Source organism: Pecten maximus, chromosome 3, assembly GCF_902652985.1.
Source record: "Pecten maximus chromosome 3, xPecMax1.1, whole genome shotgun sequence".
In the NCBI taxonomy this organism is placed as follows: Eukaryota; Metazoa; Mollusca; class Bivalvia; order Pectinida; family Pectinidae; genus Pecten; species Pecten maximus.
In genome coordinates, this window is record NC_047017.1 from 28763246 (window position 1) to 28791139 (window position 27894).

Below are 27894 nucleotides of genomic sequence, written 5' to 3' on the forward strand. Positions count from 1 at the left end.
TATATGAATATTGTGTTATCCTATATGCTGTGTTGCATTTGGAATAAATAAATTGAATTGAATTGAAAAAAGTACACTGTCTTGTTGTATTCCACTATTGACATGACGACCCCTGTACAGTCTTGTATTTCACTATTGACATGACGACACCTGTACACTGTCTTGTTGTATTCCACTAGTGACATGACGACCGCTGTACACTGTCTTGTTGTATTTCACTATTGACACGACGACACCTGTACACTGTCTTGTTGTATTCCACTAGTGACACGACGACCCCTGTACACTGTCTTGTTGTATTTCACTATTGACATGACGACCCCTGTACACTGTCTTGTTGTATTCCACTATTGACATGACGACCGCTGTACACTGTCTTGTTGTATTCCACTATTGACATGACGACCGCTATACACTGTCTTGTTGTATTTCACTAGTGACACGACGACACCTGTACACTGCCTTGTTGTATTCCACTAGTGACACGACGAACCCTGTACACTGTCTTGTTGTATGACTTCCATTCCATTTGGAGGCATGACCATTAACAGCAACTCGCTGTCGACAAGACAAAAAATCTTCTGTACCGGTTACTAACTCTAGTAAAAATCCATATGTTTTCAATTTGCTGATTGACATTCAGTGTGGAACGATGTCAAAAGCCTTCATAAAACCAGGATAAACTATCCCCTTCATCAATGGTTTTCGTCCACGGTTTTAAGAAGTTGGAGTAATGTTGACCTTCACAAACCCGAATTGATGAGTACTGAGAAGATTATTGTTTGTTAAAATATTCCACAATGCGCTTTTTTATACGTTTAATTATTTCCAACAATTTGCCTACGATACTTTTGAGATTGACTGGTCTGTAGTTGGCTGCATGGCGCTTTTGTAAAATAGTCGTTAGCTTCTCCACTTACAAGCTGATGACACACAACCCGTACAAATTGATTGATTGGACAATATAAGGAATGGTTAAGTTATAACAGGTTTAAGTTCTTTTAATACTTTTGGATGTATGCTGTCTGGGCCTTGGGATTTATTTGAATATAGATTTTTGTTTTATTTGGCAATTTCCTGTTCGTCGATTACAATGAATCTTCCAAAAAAAATGTTTTTTTTTTTCAATATACTTATATGGGAGCTGATGTCTCCGTCTGACTTTCTTGTATAAACACGGCTGAAAAAGTCGTCCGTCAGTTTGTTTGCCTTTCCACTATCGCCCCAGCAATATTATCCAATTGACCACTTACCTTTGGTCTGGTTTGGTATCCCTGTCCTGTTCCTAATTTGTTTTGGAATTTGCGTGTTTCCAAAATGTTTTTGGATATTAACTATCCTCCTTCGGGATATTTAGTTCCTGCTGTTTTTAGAGCTATTCGCACCATGTTCTTCACCATGTTTTGTGCCTTTACATACCCTGTATACTTGTGGTGGTCCTTTGTTTACAGTGATCTACTCCAACATCTCTGGTTTTCCTAACTAATTCCAACATTTAAAAATCTAGCGGTAGCTAATGTTTCTTATTTCCTACATTTATTTTTCGGAGTGTGATTGTTTGTCGCAATTGATAACTGATTCTTCCATGTCATCGAGTCTGATTAATATATTTCCAACTCTTCCATCATCTTTAATTAGTCCCAACAGTTGTAGCTAAGTTTCCTGTTATGTGTGATGTGTCTACATATGAAGTCGGATTAGATACACCCATGGTCACTTTTGCTCAGAGAACTTTGTACTTCAAGATTCACAGTAATATTTTCCTCATTTGTAAGAACATTTATAAGGCCAACAGGCTGGGGTCTTTTTTTTCGGTTCAATTAATTTATTTCCTCAGCCATGTCTGATATACGTGAATGTATAAATATATATATTAAATATAGCTTTCGTGTTCTGTTATGCGGCTCGCCCAGTTGGTATTCGTGTAGTTAAAATCCTCAATAATAAGCTTATGTGAATAGTTGGTGTTCCCTACTTCAAAAAGAATATCATTTTATCTACCGTTGTTTTATACAGCCGATCAAATTTTATTTTCTTCGGCCACGTCGGCTCTAACGAAAAAGTGTTCGTTAAAAATCGGTGGCTACTTAGGTCCAAGAAGATCTAGTCTGGTGCTGTTACTTGAAGTCAATTTTCTCCACGTAAGTAAGTTATAAATCTGTCATATTCTTCTATCGACTACTGAGATACCGTATGGACAAATATACAGTTTTAGGGAGTGTTTGATTTATACCCATAATCATTGTTTTTCCAGTATTTCCCACTAGTGTTAAGCTCTTCTCAGTTGCTATTCAGTGTTTCCGCATTTGGAAATAATTATTTTAAAATGTTTCTATATTTGTCTCCCTATTTGTACGTTAATGAAGGTTATTTTTTAAACGCGGCTGTCATTTTAATGCTCAAATATTCTTGAGAATATTATTTATTTCTCCAGAATTTTGGTATCTCTCGGTTCATAGATTCGGCTGCTGTCGTTGTTTTTTTAGTTGACAGAGCGACCTACTTTACTGAGTTGACTATGCGATCTGTTTTTGAGATTGCAGAGCGACATATTTCCCCCCATGTTGCAGTACAAACGTGACACCACTGAAAGTCTGGTGTCGTAGACAGTTTTTCATGTTAATAATACATTGTACATAAACAGGTACACTGGGTGTAACAGGTGTTATCATGTTAATGATACATTGTACATAAACAGGTACATTGGATTATCTGCTGTTGTTGTCTTAATTATACATTGTACATAAACAAGTACACAGGTTGTTACAGTTGTTGTCGTGTTAATGATACATTGTACATAAACAGGTACACAGGTTGTATCAACTGTTGTCGTGTTAGATACATTGTACATAAACAGATACACAGGTTGTATCAACTGTTGTCGTGTTAGATACATTGTACATAAACAGGTACACAGGTTGTATCAGCTGTTGTCGTGTTAATGATACATTGTACATAAACAGGTACACAGGTTGTATCAGCTGTTGTCGTGTTAATGATACATTGTACATAAACAGGTACACAGGTTGTATCAACTGTTGTCGTGTTAATGATACATTGTACATAAACAAGTACACAGGTTGTTACAGCTGTTGTCGTGTTAGATACATTGTACATAAACAGGTACACAGGTTGTATCAACTGTTGTCGTGTTAGATAGATTGTACATAAACAGGTACACAGGTTGTATCAACTGTTGTCGTGTTAGATACATTGTACATAAACAGGTACACAGGTTGTATCAGCTGTTGTCGTGTTAATGATATATTGTACATAAACAGGTACACAGGTTGTATCAGCTGTTGTCGTGTTAATGATATATTGTACATAAACAGGTACACAGGTTGTATCAACTGTTGTTGTGTTAGATACATTGTACATAAACAGGTACACAGGTTGTTACAGTTGTTGTCGTGTTAGATACATTGTACATAAACAGGTACACAGGTTGTATCAACTGTTGTCGTGTTAATGATACCTTGCACATAAACAGGTACACAGGTTGTATCAGCTGTTGTCGTGTTAATGATACCTTGCACATAAACAGGTACACTGGGTGTATCAACTGTTGTCGTGTTAGATACATTGTACATAAACAGGTACACAGGTTGTATCAGCTGTTGTCGTGTTAGATACATTGTACATAAACAGGTACACAGGTTGTATCAACTGTTGTCGTGTTAGATACATTGTACATAAACAGGTACACAGGTTGTATCAACTGTTGTCGTGTTAATGATATATTGTACATAAACAGGTACACAGGTTGTATCAACTGTTGTCGTGTTAATGATACATTGTACATAAACAGGTACACAGGTTGAATCAGCTGTTGTCATGTTAGATACATTGTAAATAAATAGATACATTGTACATAACATGCATTAAGGTTGTAACATCCAAATATTTATCGTGAAAGACAACTTATATTGGAATGAGTCGTCCATTACCTCCTAATGACACATCTAGCTTTATCTATTCAGGGTTTAGCTAATGACGTCATAACCGCTAAAGGCAGTTAAAAACCAGTAAGCCGGATTAAGAGTGCCACCAGATGGTTATGGAAAGGTGAAACGAAATATGATATACTAAGGTATAGATAGGGTTTATACCACGAGTGGTTGTTGAACATGGTACTTCCTTCACTCGAGTTAGTTAGTTTTCAAAAGTTTTAGTGAGTGTTTTTGTAACTTTGGGACGAAAAAAAGAACGAGAGTAAAAAAAACTCATATGCAACAACCACGAGCGTGTGTGACCTGTATAAACAACAACCACGAGCTTGTGTGACTTGTGTTTACAACAACCACGAGCTTGTGTGACCTGTGTTTACAACAACCACGAGCTTGTGTGACCTGTATATACAATAACCACGAACTTGTGTGATCTGTATATGCGATAACCACGAGCTTGTGTGACCTGTATATACAACAACCACGAGCTTGTGTGACCTGCATAAACAACAACCACGAGCTTGTGTGACATGTGTTTACAACAACCACGAGCTTGTGTGACCTGTGTTTACAACAACCACGAGCTTGTGTGACCTGTATATACAATAACAATGAGCTTGTGTGACCTGTGTATACAACAACCACGAGCTTGTGTGACCTGTGTTTACAACAACCACGAGCTTGTGTGACCTGTATATACAATAACCACGAGCTTGTGTGACCTGTATATACAACAACCACGAGCTTGTGTGACCTGTATAAACAACAACCACGAGCTTGTGTGACCTGTGTATACAACAACCACGAGCTTGTGTGACCTGTATATACACAACCACGAGCTTGTGTGACCTGTATATACAACAACCACGAGCTTGTGTGACCTGTGTTTACAACAACCACGAGTTTTTGTTACCTGTTTCTACCACAATAGAAAAGCTATTCTGGTGATGAACCGGCCTGTTTTATGTGAACACGTGCTCTTTTCACAATATTTGGTGGGTGTAAGGGTATGACCTAAAATCAGATGCCACTAATTAATATGCAAAACTAAAGTTTAACCATTTTTTGAAGTGTTTTGAAATATGACAATTCATTTCAAATCACAACGATTATTTTCAAAGCAATATATTAATAGCAATCTTATTCTTTCAGTATAGCCTAGTCATTGCTCCTCGTACAGACGCAATGGCCGCCGTCGGCTTCAAATGAATTCCGGACGACCTTTCAAAAGTTTTTGACTTTAGATATTAGTTTGGAATATTTCCGTATGTTTTTATTGAATAATAATGGAATTGTCTTGTATGTAACTTTGTTTATGAAATGAAAGAGCTTTATGAATATCAGAACGACATAAATGGTTGATACTAAGATTACAATTCTATCTTTGGCGTGCAAAAATGTTGGCTAAAATGGTCCTAACATGACGTCATCTTATTATAATATGCTCGTAGAAGACTGCAACACAAAGCGTTAATATACTCTGACTATTTATAACAACAACACACAGACAATATAAGTACAGTATAATGTGTTAATATACTCTGATAACTTCTACACACAGACAATATAAGTACAGTATAATGTGGGGTTTTTTTTGTTTTTTTTTTGTGCTCAGACTGTTGGGCTCATCATTTCAATTTTGCTGGATTTTTTCCCTTACATTCTCATTTCTAACTATTGCACACTCCATACTCCAATATATACTATGCGCATCATCCTGCACCTTATGCCAAATTATACACGCACTCACATACGCCCACATAGGATTACGCACACACACACACGGTATCATGCACACGCACAACACATTCACCTATACAGTCCACACCTGCTCAATCAACAATCTCAGTCACACACAGAGAACGTGCACGCATACAAAATATATTCACACAATATGCATTTTACATACTAACCCGAACCAACAATCTCAGCCACACACAGAGGACGCGCACGCATATAAAACATATTCACACAATATGCACTTTACATATTAACCCGCTTCCAAAAATAACCACACGTACAATACACATACAAACAAATACACAAAAGCACATGCTACATACTCAATTGCATTCACATATATTGTTCACATGCATTTTGTAATTTACCATAATGTTATTTATTATAGGTGCATAGCACCAAGAGCCTCCAGGGTTATCATCATAGTACTTTTTTCTTTATCTTATTTTTTTTAATTACTTTAATTTTTTAATGATAATTTATACATTTATTTGTGTATTACTTGCATTCATTCATTCATTCATTCATTCATTCATTCATTCTATAGTTCAATTGTTGTTTCTATAATAAAGCATTTAAAACATTCTGAACATAGTTTATCGTCACTATTTTCTTTTTCTTCGATTTAATGTACATTTCTAAATTACTTACTAATAATGCTTTTACCTTTTCAAAGATGGAAGCGTCAGTCAATATATTTCTATTGTATTTTATATCGTTTCGACATTTCCAAATAGTCCATTTGTATGCAATTAAAGCAGTATTAAGGAGTATAGACAGATTATTATTCTCTTCGTATCCCAAAATTACAATTTCTACCTTTAACATTTCTTCTCTAAATTCTGGGATATGTTTTAATATTTGTGATGAACACATGTTCAGAATATTTTTTACAGTGTTACATTCATAAAAAAGGTGTACAATATCTTCGATATGGGTTTTACAGAAATGGCATTTGCCATTTGAAGGACTAAACATGCTAATTTTTGATTCAGTGTAAAGTACATTGTGGACACATTTCCATTGAAACTCTTTCATTTGCATCGTAATAATAGTATTTGTGATATTTTGCCATAATAACTCCCAATTAAATTGTTTTTCAAATTCAAATTCCCATTTATCTTTACATCTTGGAATTTCGTCGGCTTTTATTTTACTTGTAATCATTTTTGGTTTAAGGTTTTTGCTTCCCATCTTTTCCAATTATATCTAGATTAGTGTCTATTATAGGATATACACATTCTATCACTCTAGTATCATTTCTTTTCAATATATTTAACCATTCTATGGGGAAAGCAATTTTGAATTTTGCCAATTCTGATATACAGTTTCTTTTATCTGTTAACATATCAAAAATTTCAAGATCGCCTTTAAAATTATTTCTACGCTCGTCCCATAAATCTTTGATTGCAAAAATGTTACTCTTTAGAAAGGAATTGAAAAATATAGCCTTCCTTTTGTACTGAATGAAATGATTTCCAAATATAGGCTGTTCTAAAATTTTATTTCTACTAAAATCAGAGATGCTAGATTTTTGAAATTTTGCCCACACTTCTATAAGTGTTCTGTAAAAACTTGGAATTTTTGATAAGTCCATAACTCGAACGTCAGAGAGTTTGCATAAAAAATTCTGTATTCCGTATGTTGTATCCTTGTACCCAATCCAATATTTATCAATGGCATTCCATGTGCTATTTTCACATTTTATTATTTTATATAATGTTTTTATATGTCTACTATAAACGTAATCGGTAATATTAAGTATAATGTGTTAATATACTCTGATAACTCCTACACAGAGACAATATAACACAGAATAATATGTTAATATACTCTGATAACTCCTACACAGAGACAATATAACACAGAATAATGTGTTAATATACTCTGATAACTCCTACACAGAGACAATATAACACAGAATAATATGTTAATATACTCTGATAACTTCTACACACAGACAATATAACACAGAATAATATGTTTAATATACTCTGATAACTCCTACACAGAGACAATATAACACAGAATAATATCTTAATATACTCTGATAACTTCTACACACAGACAATATAACACAGAATAATATGTTTAATATACTCTGATAACTCCTACACAGAGACAATATAACACAGAATAATGTGTTTAATATACTCTGATAACTTCTACACAGAGACAATATAACACAGTATAATGTGTTTATATACTCTGTTGATTATAACACCTACACACAGACATGGTAAACACAGTATAATGTGACTGGGTGGGATGCCCTGCATGGTGTCTTTGGCAGTAAGCAACAGTGATGTACATGTACAATTGTGAAGTCGCCATCAGTTCTGCGCTGTCACAAGGAGACAAAAACGAACATACCATATAGCCTCCCAAACACACACACACACACACACACACTCACACACACTTACAAATCACATCATGCATCTCGCAACACGGAGAGGCCGTCATTAGATTACCTTTGCTGTCGTTAATAGGACGTTAAACAAGCAAAAAACCCTATCCAAACCCATCCAGAAACTCGGACTCACATGCATTCCATGTATCTTTTAAACAGCATGTCAGTCTGAGATCCTATGGTAGACCGGGCGGACACACATGGGACTTAAACTCATGGACAAGGCATAATTACAAGTGAAATAAAACTCAGGTTCACGATAGAGCTAGAAAGCTGATGGTCAGGAAAACAATAGCGGGCCAAACCACTTGTGTTACACTCGGCATTGATTTGCTGTCTGTTTAGAGGAAGGAAGTCGTACATTATGTCTCTTAATATCCTGTCTGTCTTCACATTCCGTTAAGGACGTCCAGTCTAACTTGTATTGATAATGAAGCATTTTTTTATGTTGAAACTTTGGTATATTCTGTCTCTGTTGCTGACGCTGGGGTATATTCTGTCTCTGTTGCTGACGCTGGGGTATAATCTGTCTCTGTTGCTGACGCTGGGGTATATTCTGTCTCTGTTGCTGACGCTGGGGTATATTCTGTCTCTGTTGCTGACGCTGGTGTATATTCTGTCTCTGTTGCTGACGTTAGGGTATATTTTGTCTCTGTTGCTGACGTTAGGATATATTCTGTCTGTTGCTGACGTTAGGGTATATTCTGTCTCTGTTGCTGACGTTAGGGTATATTCTGTCTCTGTTGCTGACGTTAGGGTATATTCTGTCTCTGTTGCTGACGTTAGGGTATATTCTGTCTGTTGCTGACGCTGGGGTATATTCTGTCTCTGTTGCTGACGTTAGGGTATAATCTGTCTCTGTTGCACACGCTGGTGTATATTCTGTCTCTGTTGCTGACGTTAGGGTATATGCTGTCTCTGTTGATGACGTTAGGGTATATTCTGTCTGTTGCTGACGCTGGGGTATATTCTGTCTCTGTTGCTGACGCTGGGGTATATTCTGTCTCTGTTGCTGACGCTGGGGTACATTCTGTCTCTGTTGCTGACGCTGGGGTATATTCTGTCTCTGTTGCTGACGTTAGGGTATATTCTCTCTTTTGCTGACGCTGGGGTATATTTTGTCTCTGTTGCTGACGCTGGTGTATATTCTGTCTCTGTTGCTGACGCTGGGGTATATTCTGTCTGTTGCTGACGCTTGGGTATATTCTGTCTGTTGCTGACGTTAGGGTATATTCTGTATGTTGCTGACGCTGGGGTATATTCTGTCTCCTTTGCTGACGCTGGGGTATAATCTGTCTCTGTTGCTGACGCTGGTGTATATTCTGTCTCTGTTGCTGACGTTAGGGTATATTCTGTCTCTGTTGCTGACGTTAGGGTATATTCTGTCTGTTGCTGACGCTGGGGTATATTCTGTCTCTGTTGCTGACGCTGGGGTATATTCTGTCTCTGTTGCTGACGCTGGGGTACATTCTGTCTCTGTTGCTGACGCTGGGGTATATTCTGTCTCTGTTGCTGACGTTAGGGTATATTCTCTCTTTTGCTGACGCTGGGGTATATTTTGTCTCTGTTGCTGACGCTGGTGTATATTCTGTCTCTGTTGCTGACGCTGGGGTATATTCTGTCTGTTGCTGACGCTTGGGTATATTCTGTCTGTTGCTGACGTTAGGGTATATTCTGTATGTTGCTGACGCTGGGGTATATTCTGTCTCCTTTGCTGACGCTGGGGTATATTCTGTCTCTGTTGCTGACGCTGGGGTATGTCCTGTCTCTTGTGACGCAGGGGTCTGTCATCTCTATCGCTAACTCTGTGGTATGTTATCTCTGTTGCTGACACTATGGTATGTTATCTCTGTTGCTGACACTGTGCTGTGCTGCCATAGGTTAAGCTATGGCTTAAATGTGAAATATAATGAATGAGTGGACTTCCCTACTGACCATGTAGAGCATACCTCTTTATAGACATATATGACCACTCGTGTTCCATACAAACGATGTCTTTATTTATTTCTCCTATAACCAATACTAACCGTCCATTCCACATTGGTGCCATGTGTAACTATATGAATTTATCTGCGTGATGAAATTCCCACAATATCTGAGAGCACTCGAGTATATGATTCAAAATATACAACCTCATTATTATGAGACATTCAAGTTGCCTTAAGATCAAAAGTCAGTGATTAATTGCACGTGTCGCCTGAGTAGTTTTTATTTATTCAGAATCTTAATTATACCCTAGTGACGAGTAGTCAAGTGAAGATACTGACGTGCCGATCTAAGTCTTCCTTGACAGTTGGAACTTTGCCTTATCATGACCTTACTGTCCAGTCTGGTCTTTCTCTCTCTCCTTTTTATTTGTTTTGTCGCAATAACCTATCTCATCTATTACCCTGGCCCAAGAAAGAACTTTAAAACCCAATAGTCTTCTGAGACCACAATTCATTGCACACAAACAAAGCACTTTTTACATGAGTTTGCTCGTGTTTGGAAATCCTGGCTTAGAAACAATACCAGCAGCAATGCCGATATACATTTGTAAAAAGGAAACCGTAAAGCGAACTCAAAATCGATAATACGACGGTAAAATACAAATAATTTATCTATTTTTTAAACTTGAAAAATTAATGTAATCTTCATTTTAGGTTCTCTGACCATTCGATTCGAACGTATATTATGGATTGTGATTTTTAGCTTATATCCATGTTTTACGATTATCAATAGTTTTATGATTTTTTGTTCATTTAGCGTACCACGAATTTCCTCCAGATGCCTTTAACAACTTTCAAAGAGCTCACGGAGCCATCTTTTTCCACCTTATACTCGTCGTATACATGTTCATCGCCCTCGCCATCGTGTGTGACGAGTACTTCGTCACGTCTCTAGACAAGATTTGTCAGGTAAGATTTTTACTTTGTAGTGCTTGGTCCTAATCAGGGACACTGGGATCTGTTTAATAATATCTTATTATGGTGTAATGCTTGGTCCTAATCAGGGACACTGGGTCTGTTTAATAATATCTTATTAAGGTGTAGTGCTTGGTCCTAATTAGGGACACTGGACCTGTTTAATAATATCTTATGCTGTAATGCTGAGGTCTACTGGTCCATGTATAGATTCACCATTTTATTATATTATGACCACAATCTACATTTAGTTAAGTTATACAATTAATGAATTATTTGACGTATTACATCATTCCTGGTATACTTGTTACCAGGTTACACCCAATACATTATTATGACATGTCACGGAGAACATTTTCCCGTCTTTAGTCGTCAGGCTAACCAAGCATATCTCCCGAAATATTCCAACTACATTTCGTGGACAAAGGGGATTCCATGACATGAATTTGTCAACAAACAACATAAATGATCAAATGGTGTTATAGTCCCATAACATGAACTGTTACGCCTAAAAATACGGTATACGTCATTCTGTCAGCAGCACGATATGCATTGAAGACCATAGTGTTCAAACTTTTATTGCTTGCACTTCATTTTGTTTAATTCGTTGCCTATTGTACATCCTGTGGGGACTGTAATTCACCGAATTGTCTTGTTTATCCCGTATAATGGCGTATTTCCTCTACTGATGTTAATCCAGGCCTTCTCGTTACTTTTCCGACTTTTTTCTTTAACATTAGTACAAGAAAGTTAATTGTCCCTCTGAGACTTAATTAGATTGAAAAACAATTAATTAGGAATAGAAGAAAGAACAGAGAGAATTATCACCCTGCAATAATTGATCGTTTGAAGGAAAACTCAATTCTCTTGATATTGTATCTTGGAGTTAGTCATTATGTAGATACTCCGCGGTCTGCAGTCGCGTGAGATAAGTTAATCAGACGATGACAGCTGACGATGGTCACGTGACATGTCCTTCCGCTAGGTTATACATAGGACACTATCTATCCTAACTCTCCTACTACAACATTTCCTTAGCAATTGGTCAATACAAGACTTAGGATAATTCCAGAGGCATGAAAGTATAGAGACACGGCGCCATCTGACGACTAAAAATATTGCACGGTTAGTTCGTGTGTTTAAACATGTTTCGTATGTTTCAGAAACTTGGCATGAGTGAAGATGTAGCTGGGGCAACCTTCATGGCGGCTGGAAGTTCAGCGCCGGAACTCTTTACCGCCATTATCGGTAATAACTTATATTCAGTTTCTGCTCAAGTAAGCCTGAAGATTAGCAATATCACACATGACAAACTGAAGGTCTTGTCATTTAAAATACGTGCGGATTGTACCATCACAAAGCAATCACATGTACAAATTAATTATCACGATAATATAAATCCTTCACTATTACGTTGTTATACTAGATTTCTGCCAGAATAATGTTCCAACATTACAGAATGATTGCGTGTCAGTATAATGGAGCAAATAATAGTCGATTGCATGTCACCTGAAAAAAGATGTCTACGCCTTCCGCTTTACTGCTATTATACACTTAGTTCTACAACCAAATGTACATTGATATAAGTAATTACGATGCGTCTAAAGATGGAAACAATATCAGAAAAATCAAAAGTGGCCATAACGAAACATCATAAAAAGTCTTCTAATTTCTTGTAGGTGTGTTCATCACCAAAGGAGACGTTGGGATCGGTACGATAGTGGGCTCGGCTGTCTTCAATATCCTCTTTGTTATAGGCGTGTGTGGGGTTCTTGTAGGCGAGGTAAGTAAGCGCTATTTCATTCTGATGGTATCCGATGGTTTCTTTCTAATAGACAATTGACATACACTGTGCCTTCTCTTAGCGAACATAATTTATAATTGTATGCTGCTTATTTATCAAAAAGAATTTGACCTGCTGTAGGTAGGGTCAGAATTCTAACTGTTGTAGGTAGGGCGTCAGACTTCTACCCGCTGTAGGTATTACGTAAGAATTCTACCTGCTGTAAGTAGGGCGTAAGAATTCTACCTGCTGTAGGTAGGGCGTAAGAATTCTACCTGCTGTAGGTAGGGCGTAAGAATTCTACCTGCTGTAGGTAGGGCGTCAGAATTCTACCTGCTGTAGATAGGGCGTACGGATTCTCCCTGCTGTTCCAACAGCTGTTTGTTTCGGAAGAAACAATATCCTCTTTGTTATAGGCGTGTGTGGGGTTCTTGTAGGCGAGGTAAGTAAGCGCTATTTCATTCTGATGGTATCCGATGGTTTCTTTCCAATAGACAATTGACATACACTGTGCCTTCTCTTAGCGAACATAATTTATAATTGTATGCTGCTTATTTATCAAAAAGACTGACCTGCTGTAGGTAGGGTCAGAATTCTACCTACTGTAGGTAGGGCGTCAGAATTCCCCCTGCTGTTCCAACAGCTGTGTGTTTCGGAAAAGACGATACAATTTTATGTGTAAACGTTTTTCTCTTATTTGTAAACAGTTTTTTCGTCTGTTATGTCTCCCGTATCACTGCATTGTCTTTAGTTTGCCCCTGTGGCGAAGGTTACGGGTTCTCTCCCCTGGCTGAGATCAACCAAAGTCTAACGAATTACTTACGTGCTGCTCTTTGCTGGACTTTCAGCATTAAGGATTGCGATAAGTACGGGATCGCTCTTCGTCAGTAGATTGTGACTTTGTGAAGAGAGACCGTGTCTAGGTGTGGCATTTCAGGGTTCAGATATCATCAAAGCGTCCGTCAGTAGCCTCATCGGTTATAGACACTATCCTTCAATTAACTTCTTTTGTTGGTATAACATAAGTTAAGTAACAGGTAACATCAAAGGTACTACATACTACCATCGTCTATATCCCAAGAAACCTTCCTTTTTATAGGGCATCGGATAAGGTAAAAATGTCGAATTACTGCCTGAAGGTTACATAGAGGTTACACAACGAGTGGTTGTTGTATATGGTATTTCTTTCACTCGAGTTACATAGTTATTTTTCAAAAGTAACAAAAACTCGAGCTTTAACGAGTTTGTTTGTTTTTGTTTTTGTTTTTTTGTTTGTTTTGTAACTTTTGGAAAAAACTAAAGAGAGTGAAAGAAATACCATATACAACAACCACGAGTTTGTGTGACCTGTTTCTACCACAATAAAAAACTTTTCTGATGATGAATTGACCTTTTCTGTGTCAATGTGTGCTCTTTTCACAATATCAGGTGTGGTGTAAGGATATGACCTAATTTGAAATGCGGCTAGTTGATATGCAAAACTGAAAAAAATCCAAAATGTATGAAAATATAAAAATTTATCACAAATCATAGCAAAATAATAAGTAGGTTTATTCTTTTAAAGCAACAAATTGATAAATATCTATATGTATTTTCAAGAATATAACAACAACTGCGAACTACTTCTTGTGCGTTATCATTTCTAGGACATCGTGAAGCCGCCTTCAAGTGTTAGACGATAAAATGGCATTGAACTATGTAATTTAAAAAAATAGTCCTGATCAAAGGTGACAGTGTCAACCAATCAACACGCATTAAGAGTTTTTTCCACTTGTGGTATAAACTGAATGTTATTCAACAATTGTAATGATTATGTCATGCCTTGGGAGTTGAATAGCACCCACCTGTTTGGTAGAAATCATTTTTCATCGTTACCTTTTGTTGAGCGGGGGATGGTAAGATAATGTCCCGTGTTACTATCTATAGGTTACATAATTACATTATGTTTTGTTGGGCTGGAGTGGTCAGGTAATGATGACGATTCATCATTCGAAATTTATAGGCATTTTATAGATTAACTCTCGGCATTTTTACAACAATATGTTAGTCAGTGGTACGTCATCAGTGATGTTTTCCGAGAGTATTAGAACACTGTTACTACTTAATTGCCAGACACGTTTTATTGTCGGCACAATGTGTTAACACCAACTATATACATATATAGTTAATTAATAGCCGAGTAGTAATATGTTGTATTGATTTGAAAATGAGTGGACAGTCTCGTCTTAAAGGTTCCAGCGACCCAGCATTGATTGTGTCTTTGATGCTTTCGCCGTCCGTATATACATGTAACAATCCGTAGGCGGAACTGAACGCTAGTATAGTAGACAGGAACCGAGATTCAATCTGGATCGTGCGATAAAATATATTTAAGAGATCCGTGACGTTGTTCAGTTTTTCACTCTATAGACGTAAACGAAGTCGAGACCAATTGTCCCTGTTGCTCCCAGAAAAAAGCCGCATGTCGTGAATGGAGACAAATTTCGTCTCTGATCATCGATTTGCCTGTTGTACCACAAATCGTCTGTATGGAATCTAAGCTTACGATGGAACACGACATACAATCACACTCAGACTGGTCAGTGCCTTCAGAGATGGTAGGCTACTGTAACCGAGCCAGCAAATATCAATATATATTTTACTGCTCTCGTTTTTTATTATTACTTGCTTTAAGATCTATGGTTTCTGTAGCACGTGTGACGAGCATGTCTAAAGCTCAGTAATGGAATTGAGGTACATTTGATTTAGTGCTTTGTAATTAGGTACATCAGAGAAAGGAGACTTTCCACATAGGATAGACTAAGCAAATCAATGTTGCCCCCTCCGTAAGGTAAACGTAGGACGTAATTAAGAGAGTAATGTAGACGATTCGGTACACTGTTACTCATGATTAATTCTATCATCCGATACCAATGCTGCTTATTGGAGGTGTGCCAATGCACATACATTACCATAATGTTACTAAATATAAATGTATATATATATATCTGGAATACATACTATATATAACACGTGTACATATATATCTAGAATCGGAACAATACCATTTATTGACATTTACAAATGTATGTGAAAGGTTTACACAAAAACAGATTATATTTGTAATCTTTCAATACAAATCGAAAGCTAGATACAGTAGAGCTTAGGGAGTTGTTGAACTGTGACATTCAACAGTTTTGTCCTTCTAGGTCCCTGTATTAACTATGTCAGGGGCCCAAAATGGATAATTGGAGGAAGTGATGGATTTTCAGTATATGATTTCAAAAGAATGTCCAGCACATGTGATTACCTGAACCACGTCACTATCATAACTAATTATAATATGAGTGTATATATAACTACATCCTACATATGTTTCGCCTTTAACTTTAGGCATCTCGACTCGATCCCTGAACGGATGTGAAAGTGTAACTGTAATATCGGTTAACTGCTTGCATAGTTACTAAATATATCTCTTACGTTTCTATATCCGATTCTTAACATTGTATTTATATCAATTATATTGTGGAGCAAATTCTCTTAAAGTGGATAAGAAATCAATCGACTTAACCAAGTTTTAACCAATCAAAAATGTAGCTGTATAGCAGCTCCACAGGCTGTCAGTTCACGTGAGTAGTTGTTTCGCTTCTGTTGTTAAATTCAATAAGTTGTGAAAATAATTGAGCAATAGTCTACACGAAACGTCAGTTTATGGTAAAAGGGTTAACGAAATGCTGATTGGATATAGTAGACAACCAGAAACCTGCTTTTTTAACGGATGTTCCTAATAATAGTACTTCAACTGTAGACGGACAAATCGGACTAGTGTCATACAAAATATGATAAATATCAGCCATTATGGGTTTTGGTCGGATAAGATTGTCCCCGGGGATGGTCTGAGGCTGAGACAATAATCTGAGAAAGATGTCGAATCTGACATGACCGGAATGTCGAGACGGTCCAATCTTAGACTTGCATTTATCCCGATTCTGAAGTCTGTGGTAAGATACGTATTTCCATTTTAATACTTAAAAGTGTTGTCTTCTTTATTGGTTCTCCAAAACGCACCCTAACCGACTTCTCTGTACCGACTCCAATGCATATTCAACAAAAAGCGTGAGCTATGTCTTTGCTAAAAGACATATAAAATGTTTTATTTTCCATGCGCAGATATTGATGAATATTACATGGGGGGCTCACTCCCTCTAAAAACGAAATGCCTTATAATGTACCCAAGGGACTCTAGCTATACATACAACAATCACTAGGATTCTGATGTAGTGTTCCCTGTTCCTGATTGTCTGCCAAAGGTATGCTCTCTCACGCAGAGGTAACCAAGGTAAGATCGCTCATGTAGGAAATGTCACTGTTGAATGATCTGCTCTTCGTTAAGACGGAGAAACCTTTCAAGGATTGATCCTAACAAACCTGGATGTTAATATAGCAGTGCTAGGTTAGTCATTGTTAATAAGCGAATAAGTCTAGTTCAACCGTTTTACAATGCGAAAAACGAACGAACGGTAGGGGTTTATCGCTCAAACGCAGTGAACAGTTGAGTGGGTCTGATACAGTCAAAAGCTAGAAATACTCTCCGGATTCCTCCAAATCGTTCTCGACACATCGAAACGGTCGATGTTGCACCATAAAGCGAACCCGGCATTTCGGCCGCTAGTCAATCTTACTATTGATAGAAATAGTGGGCAATATCTACGGAATTAATATCCAGTTTGATGTGAACGGAAACGGATACCTCAGCCAATAAATAGTATTACGTGTACTTATGCCATTCAAATATGGTCAAACTTAGGAAGGCCGATAACAAAGGCAGGAGAAACACACTACATAAAATGTCGGCGCTGATTCACCGTATACAAATATCACTCTGTGGGGAATGTCTTAAGTCTAGTGAAATAAAACAATGGATTACAACAGTTTAATAACCAAAGCGAATGCAAGTGAAGTTTGAAGTAACAGAAACAATTAGGCGTTCGTTATATTCAACCTAAACTGTACCTTGCATTCATTTTGTCTTTTTTACCTGTAATAAATTGGTGTTGTGAGTGTAGTACAGGTGATATGATTATACCGTTAACTATATAGTAAAACACGGGTTATTGCTGTATTGTACGCTAAAATGAGGATCAAAGCAGTGCGTATCGACGACATGTATTCGAATTGACATTTATCAGGAGTGCTTGATCATGTTAAACCTTGTTACGCCCCCTGTAGAGGCTAATGTGGATGATTAAAACCCCAATTCCAAGTTAAGCGAAAATAAAAACGGCCAAGCGGTTTCAGTTGGTCCGCATTGTTTTTATCTGCACTTTACATTTACATTAGACCGTAGAGAGAGCAAAAACTGTTGTTCTCCATACGGAAATATAGCAGACGTTTTCTCATCCCAGTAAAATACATGGACTGTCTTATTGATTTAAGTTATTACGTAACCCAGCACGACTGCTAGAGTCAGGCCTGTCACTTAAAAGACGTATATATGCAAAACGAAAGTAGAAACGAGTCTCCAATAATATACGACATTGAGTGTTATCGCTGTCACTATCCGGAACATTTTGTTTTAAATAGGCCCACAGTAAAATACTGTCAAATCAGTAATTCTTAGTATTTTTAGCTATTCATAGTAAAGTACTCGGTAGGATGCAAGTGTTATACCAATTGCATGATTGAGGAAGAGGCGACTAAATTTGTGAAATTATCTTTTCTTTTTTTTCTAAACATCTGTATTCTTCCCAGTGTCTTCATTGACACTACCTCACACGTTTCCTTTAGTTGAGAGTTTTGCCCCTGTGAGGAAGGCTGTGGGTTCAGCATTGTTTGCCCGTTGTCAGTATAATCTGACCGAGTGGAGTGTCTCGTTGGGTGTATTCGGCAGTATGTGACCGAGTGGAGTGTCTCGTTGGGTGTCTTCGGCAGTATGTGACCGAGTGGAGTGTCTCGTTTGGTGTCTTCGGCAGTATGTGACCGAGTGGAGTGTCTCGTTTGGTGTCTTCGGCAGTATGTGATCGAGTGAAGTGTCTCGTTGGGTATCTTCGGCAGTATGTGACCGAGTGGAGTGTCTCGTTGGGTATCTTCGGCAGTATGTGACCGAGTGGAGTGTCTCGTTTGGTGTCTTCGGCAGTATGTGATCGAGTGAAGTGTCTCGTTTGGTGTCTTCGGCAGTATGTGACCGAGAGGAGTGTCTCGTTGGGTGTCTTCGGCAGTATGTGACCGAGTGGAGTGTCTCGTTTGGTGTCTTTATCTTTTCCGCATTTTTCTCTCGTTTTAACGATTTTGATTTTAGTCTCATTTGCCTGTCGGTATTCTCACTTGTGATATCTAATCATTGTACAATGTACTATGATGATTATGTAATATGTATTGATGAGATCGAAAAACATCCATCCCCTCTCAACAAAAAAATCGGCATAGTGATCACACCTATCCCCTCTCAATTAAAAAAATCCACATAGTTGTCACACCTATCGCCTCTCAACAACAAAATCCACATAGTGGTAACACCCATCCCCCCTCAACAAAAAATCCACATAATAGTCACACCCATCCCCTCTCAACAAACCAATCCACATAGTGGTCACTCCCATCCCCTCTCAACAAAAAAATCCACATAGTCGTTACACCCATCCCCTCTCTACAAAAAATCCACATAGTGGTCACACCCATCCCCTCTCAAAAAACCAATCCACATAGTTGCCACACCCGTCCCCTCTCAACAAACCAATCCACATAGTTGTCACACCCATCCCCTCTCAACAAAATAATTCATAAAGTGGTCACATCCATCCCCTCTCAACAAAACTCCACATAGTGGTCACACCCGTCCCCTCTCAACAAACCAATCCACATAGTGGTCACACCCATCCCCTCTCTACAAAAAATCCACATAGTTGTCACATCCATCCCCTCTCAACAAAAATCCACATTGTGGCCACACCCATCCCCTCTCAACAAAATAATTCACAAAGTGGTCACATCCATCCCCTCTCAACAAAACTCCACATAGTGATCACACCCGTCCCCTCTCAACAAACAATCCACATAGTGGTCACACCCATCCCCTCTCTACAAAAAATCCACATAGTTGTCACACCCATCCCCTCTCAACAAAAATCCACATTGTGGTCACACCCATCCCCTCTCAACAAAATAATTCACAAAGTGGTCACACCCGTCCCCTCTCAACAAACCAATCCACATAGTGGTCACACCCGTCCCCTCTCAACAAACCAATCTACATAGTGGTCACACCCATCCCCTCTCAGCAAAAATCCACATACTTGTCACATCCATCCCCTCTCAACAAAAATCCACATAGTTGTCACATCCATCCCCTCTCAACAAAACTCCACATAGTGGTCACACCCGTCCCCTCTCAACAAACCAATCCACATAGTGGTCACACCCGTCCCCTCTCAACAAAATGCCACATTGTGGTCACACCCATCCCCTCTCTACAAAAATCCACATAGTTGTCACATCCATCCCCTCTCAACAAAAATCCACATAGTTGTCACATCCATCCCCTCTCAACAAAAATCCACATAGTGGTCACACCCATCCCCTCTCAACAAAAATCCACATAGTTGTCACACACCATCCCCTCTCAACAAAAATCCACATAGTTGTCACACCCATCCCCTCTCAGCAAAACTCCACATAGTTGTCACACCCGTTCCCTCTCAACAAACAGACCTGCAAAGATAATGGTTACACCAATCCCCTTTCTACAATCAAAACCACATTGTGGTCAGCCAATCATTGCATATGTAATCATCTTGACCTGCTTTCACCATCTTTACTGTTGGGCACGACATTGACATAAATATACATGTTGTCTGAAACTGTTGGAGTCTTTGTTTCCCTTGTTCTTTCTTAATGCATCATTGTGTAATACTTGGCTCTCGGCCTTAATGGCTTGCTCGTTCAAGAGGTACTCTCCCTACACAGAGAAAAACTAAAGTTTATAAAATGTATGCTTTCTTTCTGTTTGACGTTCGACTTTAACATAGTGTGAGCGGGTAGAGCGTCGTGCTGCCGTGGACAGGTATGGAACTTTAGTGTGACGATCTGAACATTCATGGAAATTGCCTTACTATGTAAACCAAATTGTAATTATAACTATTTCAACTAACAAACTAATAACATAAGCCCCATCTTACCTAAGCCATCCTATTGGATTATATACAATACATTTCTTTATGCCATCCTTTCATTCTCTCTTGTCCCCGAGTCCTTCTGTCATTAACCGAGTAATTCCGGTTAGCAGTACTCTAGGACGACGTTGATTATCTGAAACACAAACATTGCTCACAATAAAAGTTGTTTTTACTTTTTAAGGGAGATCTGTTGACACATTTTGAGGACACATGTGTCCGAGAGAAAAGGCTAAGTGTCATAAAACCGTACTTATCACACCTATACATTGTGGCTCAGATGTCTCATCACGAATGAGCGATTTCATCTCAATAAAAAATATGGTAATGTTTAATGTCAGGTCATTCAAATGGGAGTAATTTTTGGAACAGATTTTTTCCTGCACAAAAATGATTTTAACACGTATTATCAGGCACAAAACCAACATTTCCCTGTATTACATACGTTAAAATGTTCAGCTAAATACACAGCTGTAACAATTGCTGCAAAAGTAGGCCCTAAAATCTGTTTTACAATTTATAACAAATCAAATGAAATGTTCACACGGCATTACCCAGTTTGATTGCATTCGTATTTGTGCACCAAGATGATGGACATACTGGCAGATTAAGCGATCATGAGAAATATGGCACAAATATCGAATGTGAAGTTTCTACCTGCTGAAACTTTTTTATTAGGCTTAATAATCGGTTTATACTGAAATAAAAAATCAGTGCACATTGATACCACCGCCGGTTGTCTGTAGCCGAGGTGATTACGATAACCTATTTCGTGTAAATGCATATTTATAACGCCGCCATTTTGTCAGTTTCTAGGTGATCACGTTCTCACGTTGTCATAAGTCGTATTGAAGCATATTTATATCGCCGCCATTTGTCTGTTGCCTAGGTGATAACGCTCTCCTGGTTGTCCTGTGACGTATAATAATACCGTCGCCATTTTGTTTGTTACCTAGGTGATCACGCTGTCCTGGTGGTCTCTGTGTCGAGACTCTGTCTACTACGCGTTTGCCGTCGTTGTTCTCATACTGGTGAGTACAAACTTATTCTGACATGCGAAGAAATGAAGACTAGATATATGCAATATTTCCAATTGTTTAAAATGCAGCATTTTAACTCTATGTTTGCAATTTTTCTACAACAATAGTCTTTGTTCAGCAGGTCGATAATTGTATGTGACTTACGTTACGTCATACGGGAGATTACTTTTGCCTGTCATCAGTTACATCGTTGGTATTCTAAAACTTTAATTGTGAATCATAGGTTACGATCACGTGACTTTATTTTATAGTCTGACATAAGTCTGTGGTCTTTCTTTCAATATCTTCTAATACATATATACCCTTGCCATGCCATCACGTGATCGCTTTTATGCTAATCTACTCCTTAGTTTCGTAATCATTCGAGCCATGAAACCCTCTTTGATTAATTTTTTAATTGTTCCTTTCACATTTTTCAAATATGATATATATATTCTACACGAGTCTGGTCTAGGGTCAGCGTGATAGAATGAACGATCTTCATGACATTGATGTTATGTTATGTTAAGCAGCAAAAATGAAAAGTATTTCCACAGAAAATGGGGAAGGATTGACGACAAAGCTATTGAATCCTAATGGTTGCAAAAACAAGTCGATCGTTATTGATATAATCTGGCGGTTAATATATTCTACAGAATACCAAAATTGCGGTAGCGTTCCCGAAGTATACATATGTATTTATATCTATGGATACTTACAATGATCTGCCTAGCTCAGCACTGTAATGTATTGATATACGTGCCTTTCTGTCGATGGGAGATTGGAAGTCGTCATTTATATTTCAACAAAACTTAACGGAAAAAATCAATAATCGTAAAAAAACATCTTTAGAAAGAAACTAAGCTTCATGTCACCCTGCAAAAAGCAATTAAGACAGCCAGCCTTTAAGATAAACTTGATTATCACGTCAATACATTGGTGCAGAACTTATTAGTTTTAGCGAAATGCGGGAAGCTTCTGTTTTTAATTGGAGCTGGTATTTCAATTTGTGTTATTCCATCGATTGTAAAAAACTTACTGCCAATAAAGACAGCGTGACTTCTGGGCATTCTATAATTATAAGTAAAAATAGTTAATTGTATAATATGGAGAGGAAATTTGATCAAACTACACGGCGAGCTCATTAGAATTAGATAAATGTTTTACCTTTACGCATTTATGTTACTATATCAGATAAAGGCTGTCCTACCCGTCCGATACTCTTGTTCTAATTAAATATTGCACAATTTGATATTTCTGGGTTATGGTAAAGAAAAAATGTTGACGGTGTAATATTGCCAAGTAAATGATATTTTAGGTACATTGGCGGCCAATGAAACTAATCGTCTTATTGTCGACCAATGAAACGAATTGTTTTATTATCGACTAATGAAACGAATCGTTGTATCGTCGGCAAATGAAACAATTCGTCTTATTGTCGACAAATGAAACGAATTGTCTTATTGCCGGAATATTAAACGGATCTTCTTATTTTCGGCTAATTAAACGAGTCGTCTTATTGTCGGCAAACTAAACGAGTCATTTTATTATCGACCGATGGAGTGACTTGCCTTATTAATGAGCAATAAAGCTGTACAATGAACGACACCTAAAATGTCTCGCTTTCCGTCTAACTGCTGGTATATTGCCAATGTTAGAGATTTAGTGTCGGTCTCTAGTATAACCTGATCTTTTTCTCCATAGTGGTATTACTATGGAGGTAGCAATGATATTACAGTCTGTGTATCTATAGTTATTCTACAAGTATTCCCAAGTGATAATCTCTTTAATGGTAAAATATTTTAACATATTTATACAACATCTGTGTAATATCTGTCTAATCTCCAGCAAATTAAGGTGCCAATTTCAAGAGAAAACAGATATGCATATTCAATACAAATAGGAGGTTGAAGGATCAGTCTTGATACGACGCACCTATGAACATATCATAGACAATTCCTAAAATAGTTTTCTCTGAAATACTCATTGCCATAACGCTCGGAATATTCCAATCAATACATATAATATCGTTTTGCAGCATAAATCAGGAAGATAGGATACGTAATGATTATTTTAAGTTGCTCCGGGGAACTAGAGCACTTGAAATTGGGAGGAAAGTCGTCAGTTTGTCATATCAATGTGGGCTGCAAAGTAGGGACTGTATCATCAAAATCGGCAATCAAATAACTACACAAATAAAATAGCACCAGCAGTTCACATAGGCTTGACTGTGAATTGTGTCATCATGTCCCTAGTACTCCAGTGGTGTGGCCTGGGAATTAAGGTACACCAGTAGTCAATATGTTGGCATGGTTCCTATACATTTCACATTACGTGGTGCACCAAAACGTACTGTCAAGCATAACGTAATATTTACAGCAATCTTGCGTTCATTTTCCAGGTGGTGTGTGATGGGAAAGTCACGTGGTATGAATCGGTCATCATGCTGGTGCTTTACGTATTGTATATCGTAATCATGCGGTGAGTCCACAATAAAGACACAAACCAGTTATATAGAAAGGAACAAGACACATATAGGGTCAACAATTACAACACAGTGGTACCAAATTACGAGAGAACATTTTTTAAGCATTGAACTGTTACCAAATGGTAGTATACAGTCGATATGAATACAATTTGGGTGACAGATAAATAGTAGGGCGACATCAAATATTAATCTGTCACCAAAATTGTATGCATATCGACTGTATACTACCATTTGGTAACAGTTCAATGCTTATATTTACATTCATAAAGATTTGTTATTTACTGTAGGTTATGACGCGTTTAAATTTGCCGCTTACCCTATCACTGACGTCATCAAGTTCAAATACCGGAACAGCCGAAATTTCCAGAAGGAAGAATTTAGTCCCTGATGACGTTATTAATAGCAAGCACATAAGATTGTTTTTGTACAAATTTGGCTTTATTTTTTTTATTTCATATACGTTTGTAGGTATCGTCAAATTGTTCACAATTGCATAATTTCTGATTGTTTAAAATCGAAACTGTTTTTCTGCGCAATCATATACAGTTAACATTTAGAAGTGATGCGGCGTTGAACGGGCATTGCCCAGGACAGACTCGATTCCTCGGAAACACTTATGTGTCTATCGACTGGATTTACAATATTTTAAGAAGAATATCAGCTCTTAAATTATAAATGAAAGTCGTCTTGACAGTAGGGGAAAACGATTCCAGTCTAACCGGTCAACTCAGTGTCGCTAACTTAGCAGACGATTTTCAACTTCACAGGGGCTCGATTTTGTAAGGTAGGCGTTTGACATCAGTGAATAACCACAAAACTAAAATCCAGTAGGCATACACGTACACGACCGGAAACCATGTCGATACTCCCGATATTTATAAAAGATTTTTTTTCATAAATACTTACATTTTATTGTTGTAGTGTCTTGCATTTAGGAAAATTCGAAACGAGCCCCTGTGATTGTGACGACATTGACAATTTGATCATATTTCGTATAGATCAAGAATGGCACTTATAGTAATTTTTGCGTTGACTACATTTTTCTAATTACAAAATAATACTATCATAACTTGTGACGTTGCTTTTTTCCCGTTATGGCTTCTGTAAATAAATGCTAGCATTCAAAAGCTCTCTAGACCGAAAGTAACTGGCGGCCATTGTTTAACCTACAGCATCTGGAGCTGTATTCCTACACTGACCGAATCACTATAAATTGTAGTATACAGTCTCATGAATGCAATTTGGTTTACTAACGACATATAGACAAATGCAACACAGAATGTAAATATATAACTGTAACGCAACATGAACATAAACAATACGTGATTTCAGGTCCTTGAAACCACTGGCCTTAGATCACGGAACAACTATGAAACATTATTTATTTATTTTTCAGTTTTAACATCCACATTCAAGCATGGGTAACAAAGAAGTTAGATCGGATTGTACAATCTAATATTCTTCCAATGAATGGTACTGCCAAGACCTTTCAGGGTGATTACGGTAAGGTTGATAGTTTCTATAGAATTTAAGGGGAGTATTTTTTTTAAGTGTGAGGGGATAACATTAAACTTGTAGTAAATACATATATATATGTATATAACTTAACAACACAAATGACGAAGGAAGACAACTTTTTAACTCGTGCCCTGACCGGGCCTCCAACTCACGATCTACGGCACCCAATCGCCTAGCCAGAAATACCCGCAGCTTATACCACTGCGCCACATCGGCGTTCTAAAAAGAACGTTTCAATGGCGCAGTGATGGTCGGCCCATACCCTGACATGATCATTGTGGAAGTCTTCTATAAGATGATATGAATACCTGGATCGCAATGTATTTACATACATGGATACGAATTGTCCATATATTATATATATTTCTGTCGGTACAACTTCGACAGGAAATTCAAATCTATATCTTCGGATCACCAACACATAGTGTTTATGATACATTGTGCTAATAAATATATATATAACATAGCAACACAAATGACGAAGGAAGACAACTTTTTGACTCGTGCCCTGACCGGGCCTCCAACTCACGATCTACGGCACCCAATCGCCTAGCCAGAAATACCTGCAGCTTATACCACTGCGCCACATCGGTGTTGACACTGTCTCAGTGTTTGATATATCAATGACATCGCCCAGTGTTATATCATACGTTCAAACAACACTCTCTAAGTGTTTAATATATCAATGACATCGTCCAGTGTTGTATTATACGTTCAAACGACATTGTCTTAGTGTTTAATGTATCAATGACATCGCCCAGTGTTAAATTATACGATCAAACGACACTGTCTAAGTATTTGGTATATCAATGATATCGCCCAGTGTTATATTATACGATCAAGCGACACTTTCTAAGAGTTTTATATTAAGGTAAGATTTACGTTATCGATCTGTACGTATATGACCTAGTTGATTGAGAGGGTTGGTAAACAGCTGAAGAGGTGTTTATGATAACAGTCGGTATAGTAAATTGCATTAGGTACTAAAGCCGGTCATCATCTTTCCAATGAACAATAATACATCTCTCGCTAACTACATAATTTCATTTCCTTTCTCCATGTGAGATTACTTCTCCCACACGACGATGCCTTCGACATTTAATCTAATTACATCCTTATGATAGTTTAGATGTAACTATGGCGACGACTAGATCCTCTTCCGAAGTCATACACATTACGATAGATATTTATAGAAACAACATCATATATGCCACTTTAAATAACTACGCTATTTTATTTTCATCTTTTAAATTTGCCTTTAAATAGAAAGGATTTTAATCTTTCAATATTATCTTCCCGGGTCCCTGATATAGAAAATAAATTCGGGCACTAATACCATAGGATATACGGCTTTATTACTTATCATTTTCGAGATGCTTCTAATAAAGTAAATGTCACAATCTGATAACCGACGCTTCTTTTAATCCACAGAGGTGTTTACTGACGATGACGATGATGTAGAAAATAAATTCGGGCACTAATACCATAGGATATACGGCTGTATTACTTATTATTTTCGAGATGCTTCTAATAAAGTAAATGTCACAATCTGATAACCGACGCTTCTTTTAATCCACAGAGGTGTTTACTGACGATGACGATGATGTAGAAAATAAATTCGGGCACTAATACCATAGGATATACGGCTGTATTACTTATTATTTTCGAGATGCTTCTAATAAAGTAAACGTCACAATCTGATAACCGACGCTTCTTTTAATCCACAGAGGTGTTTACTGACGATGACGATGATGTATTCATGAAAACTTCAGAAAATCAGGTGTCGCGACGAGAAACGGAGATGCCGCCCGATGAATACGCCAAAAGTACGCAGATCAAGTAAGACATTGATCAGCAAATTCTCTGTAATTGTCTGTGAATAAACATCAAGTTTAAACACAAATTCTCCTGTTATTGTCTGTGTATAAACATT

At 37.6% G+C, this 27894-nt stretch overlaps 1 protein-coding gene across 2 annotated transcripts in view; it reads left to right on the forward strand.

Annotated features, from left to right (window-relative positions):
- LOC117323830 (sodium/potassium/calcium exchanger 4-like) overlaps positions 1–27894 on the forward strand; it is a 90570-nt gene that overhangs the window by 51994 nt on the left and 10682 nt on the right. For both annotated transcript variants that reach the window (XM_033879306.1, XM_033879305.1), the window contains exons 3-9: positions 10849–11000; positions 12170–12254; positions 12686–12789; positions 21893–21967; positions 24357–24436; positions 25840–25946; positions 27689–27800. In XM_033879306.1, the coding sequence (XP_033735197.1) occupies positions 10849–11000; positions 12170–12254; positions 12686–12789; positions 21893–21967; positions 24357–24436; positions 25840–25946; positions 27689–27800 (715 nt within the window). The remainder of the gene's footprint in view (positions 1–10848; positions 11001–12169; positions 12255–12685; positions 12790–21892; positions 21968–24356; positions 24437–25839; positions 25947–27688; positions 27801–27894) is intronic.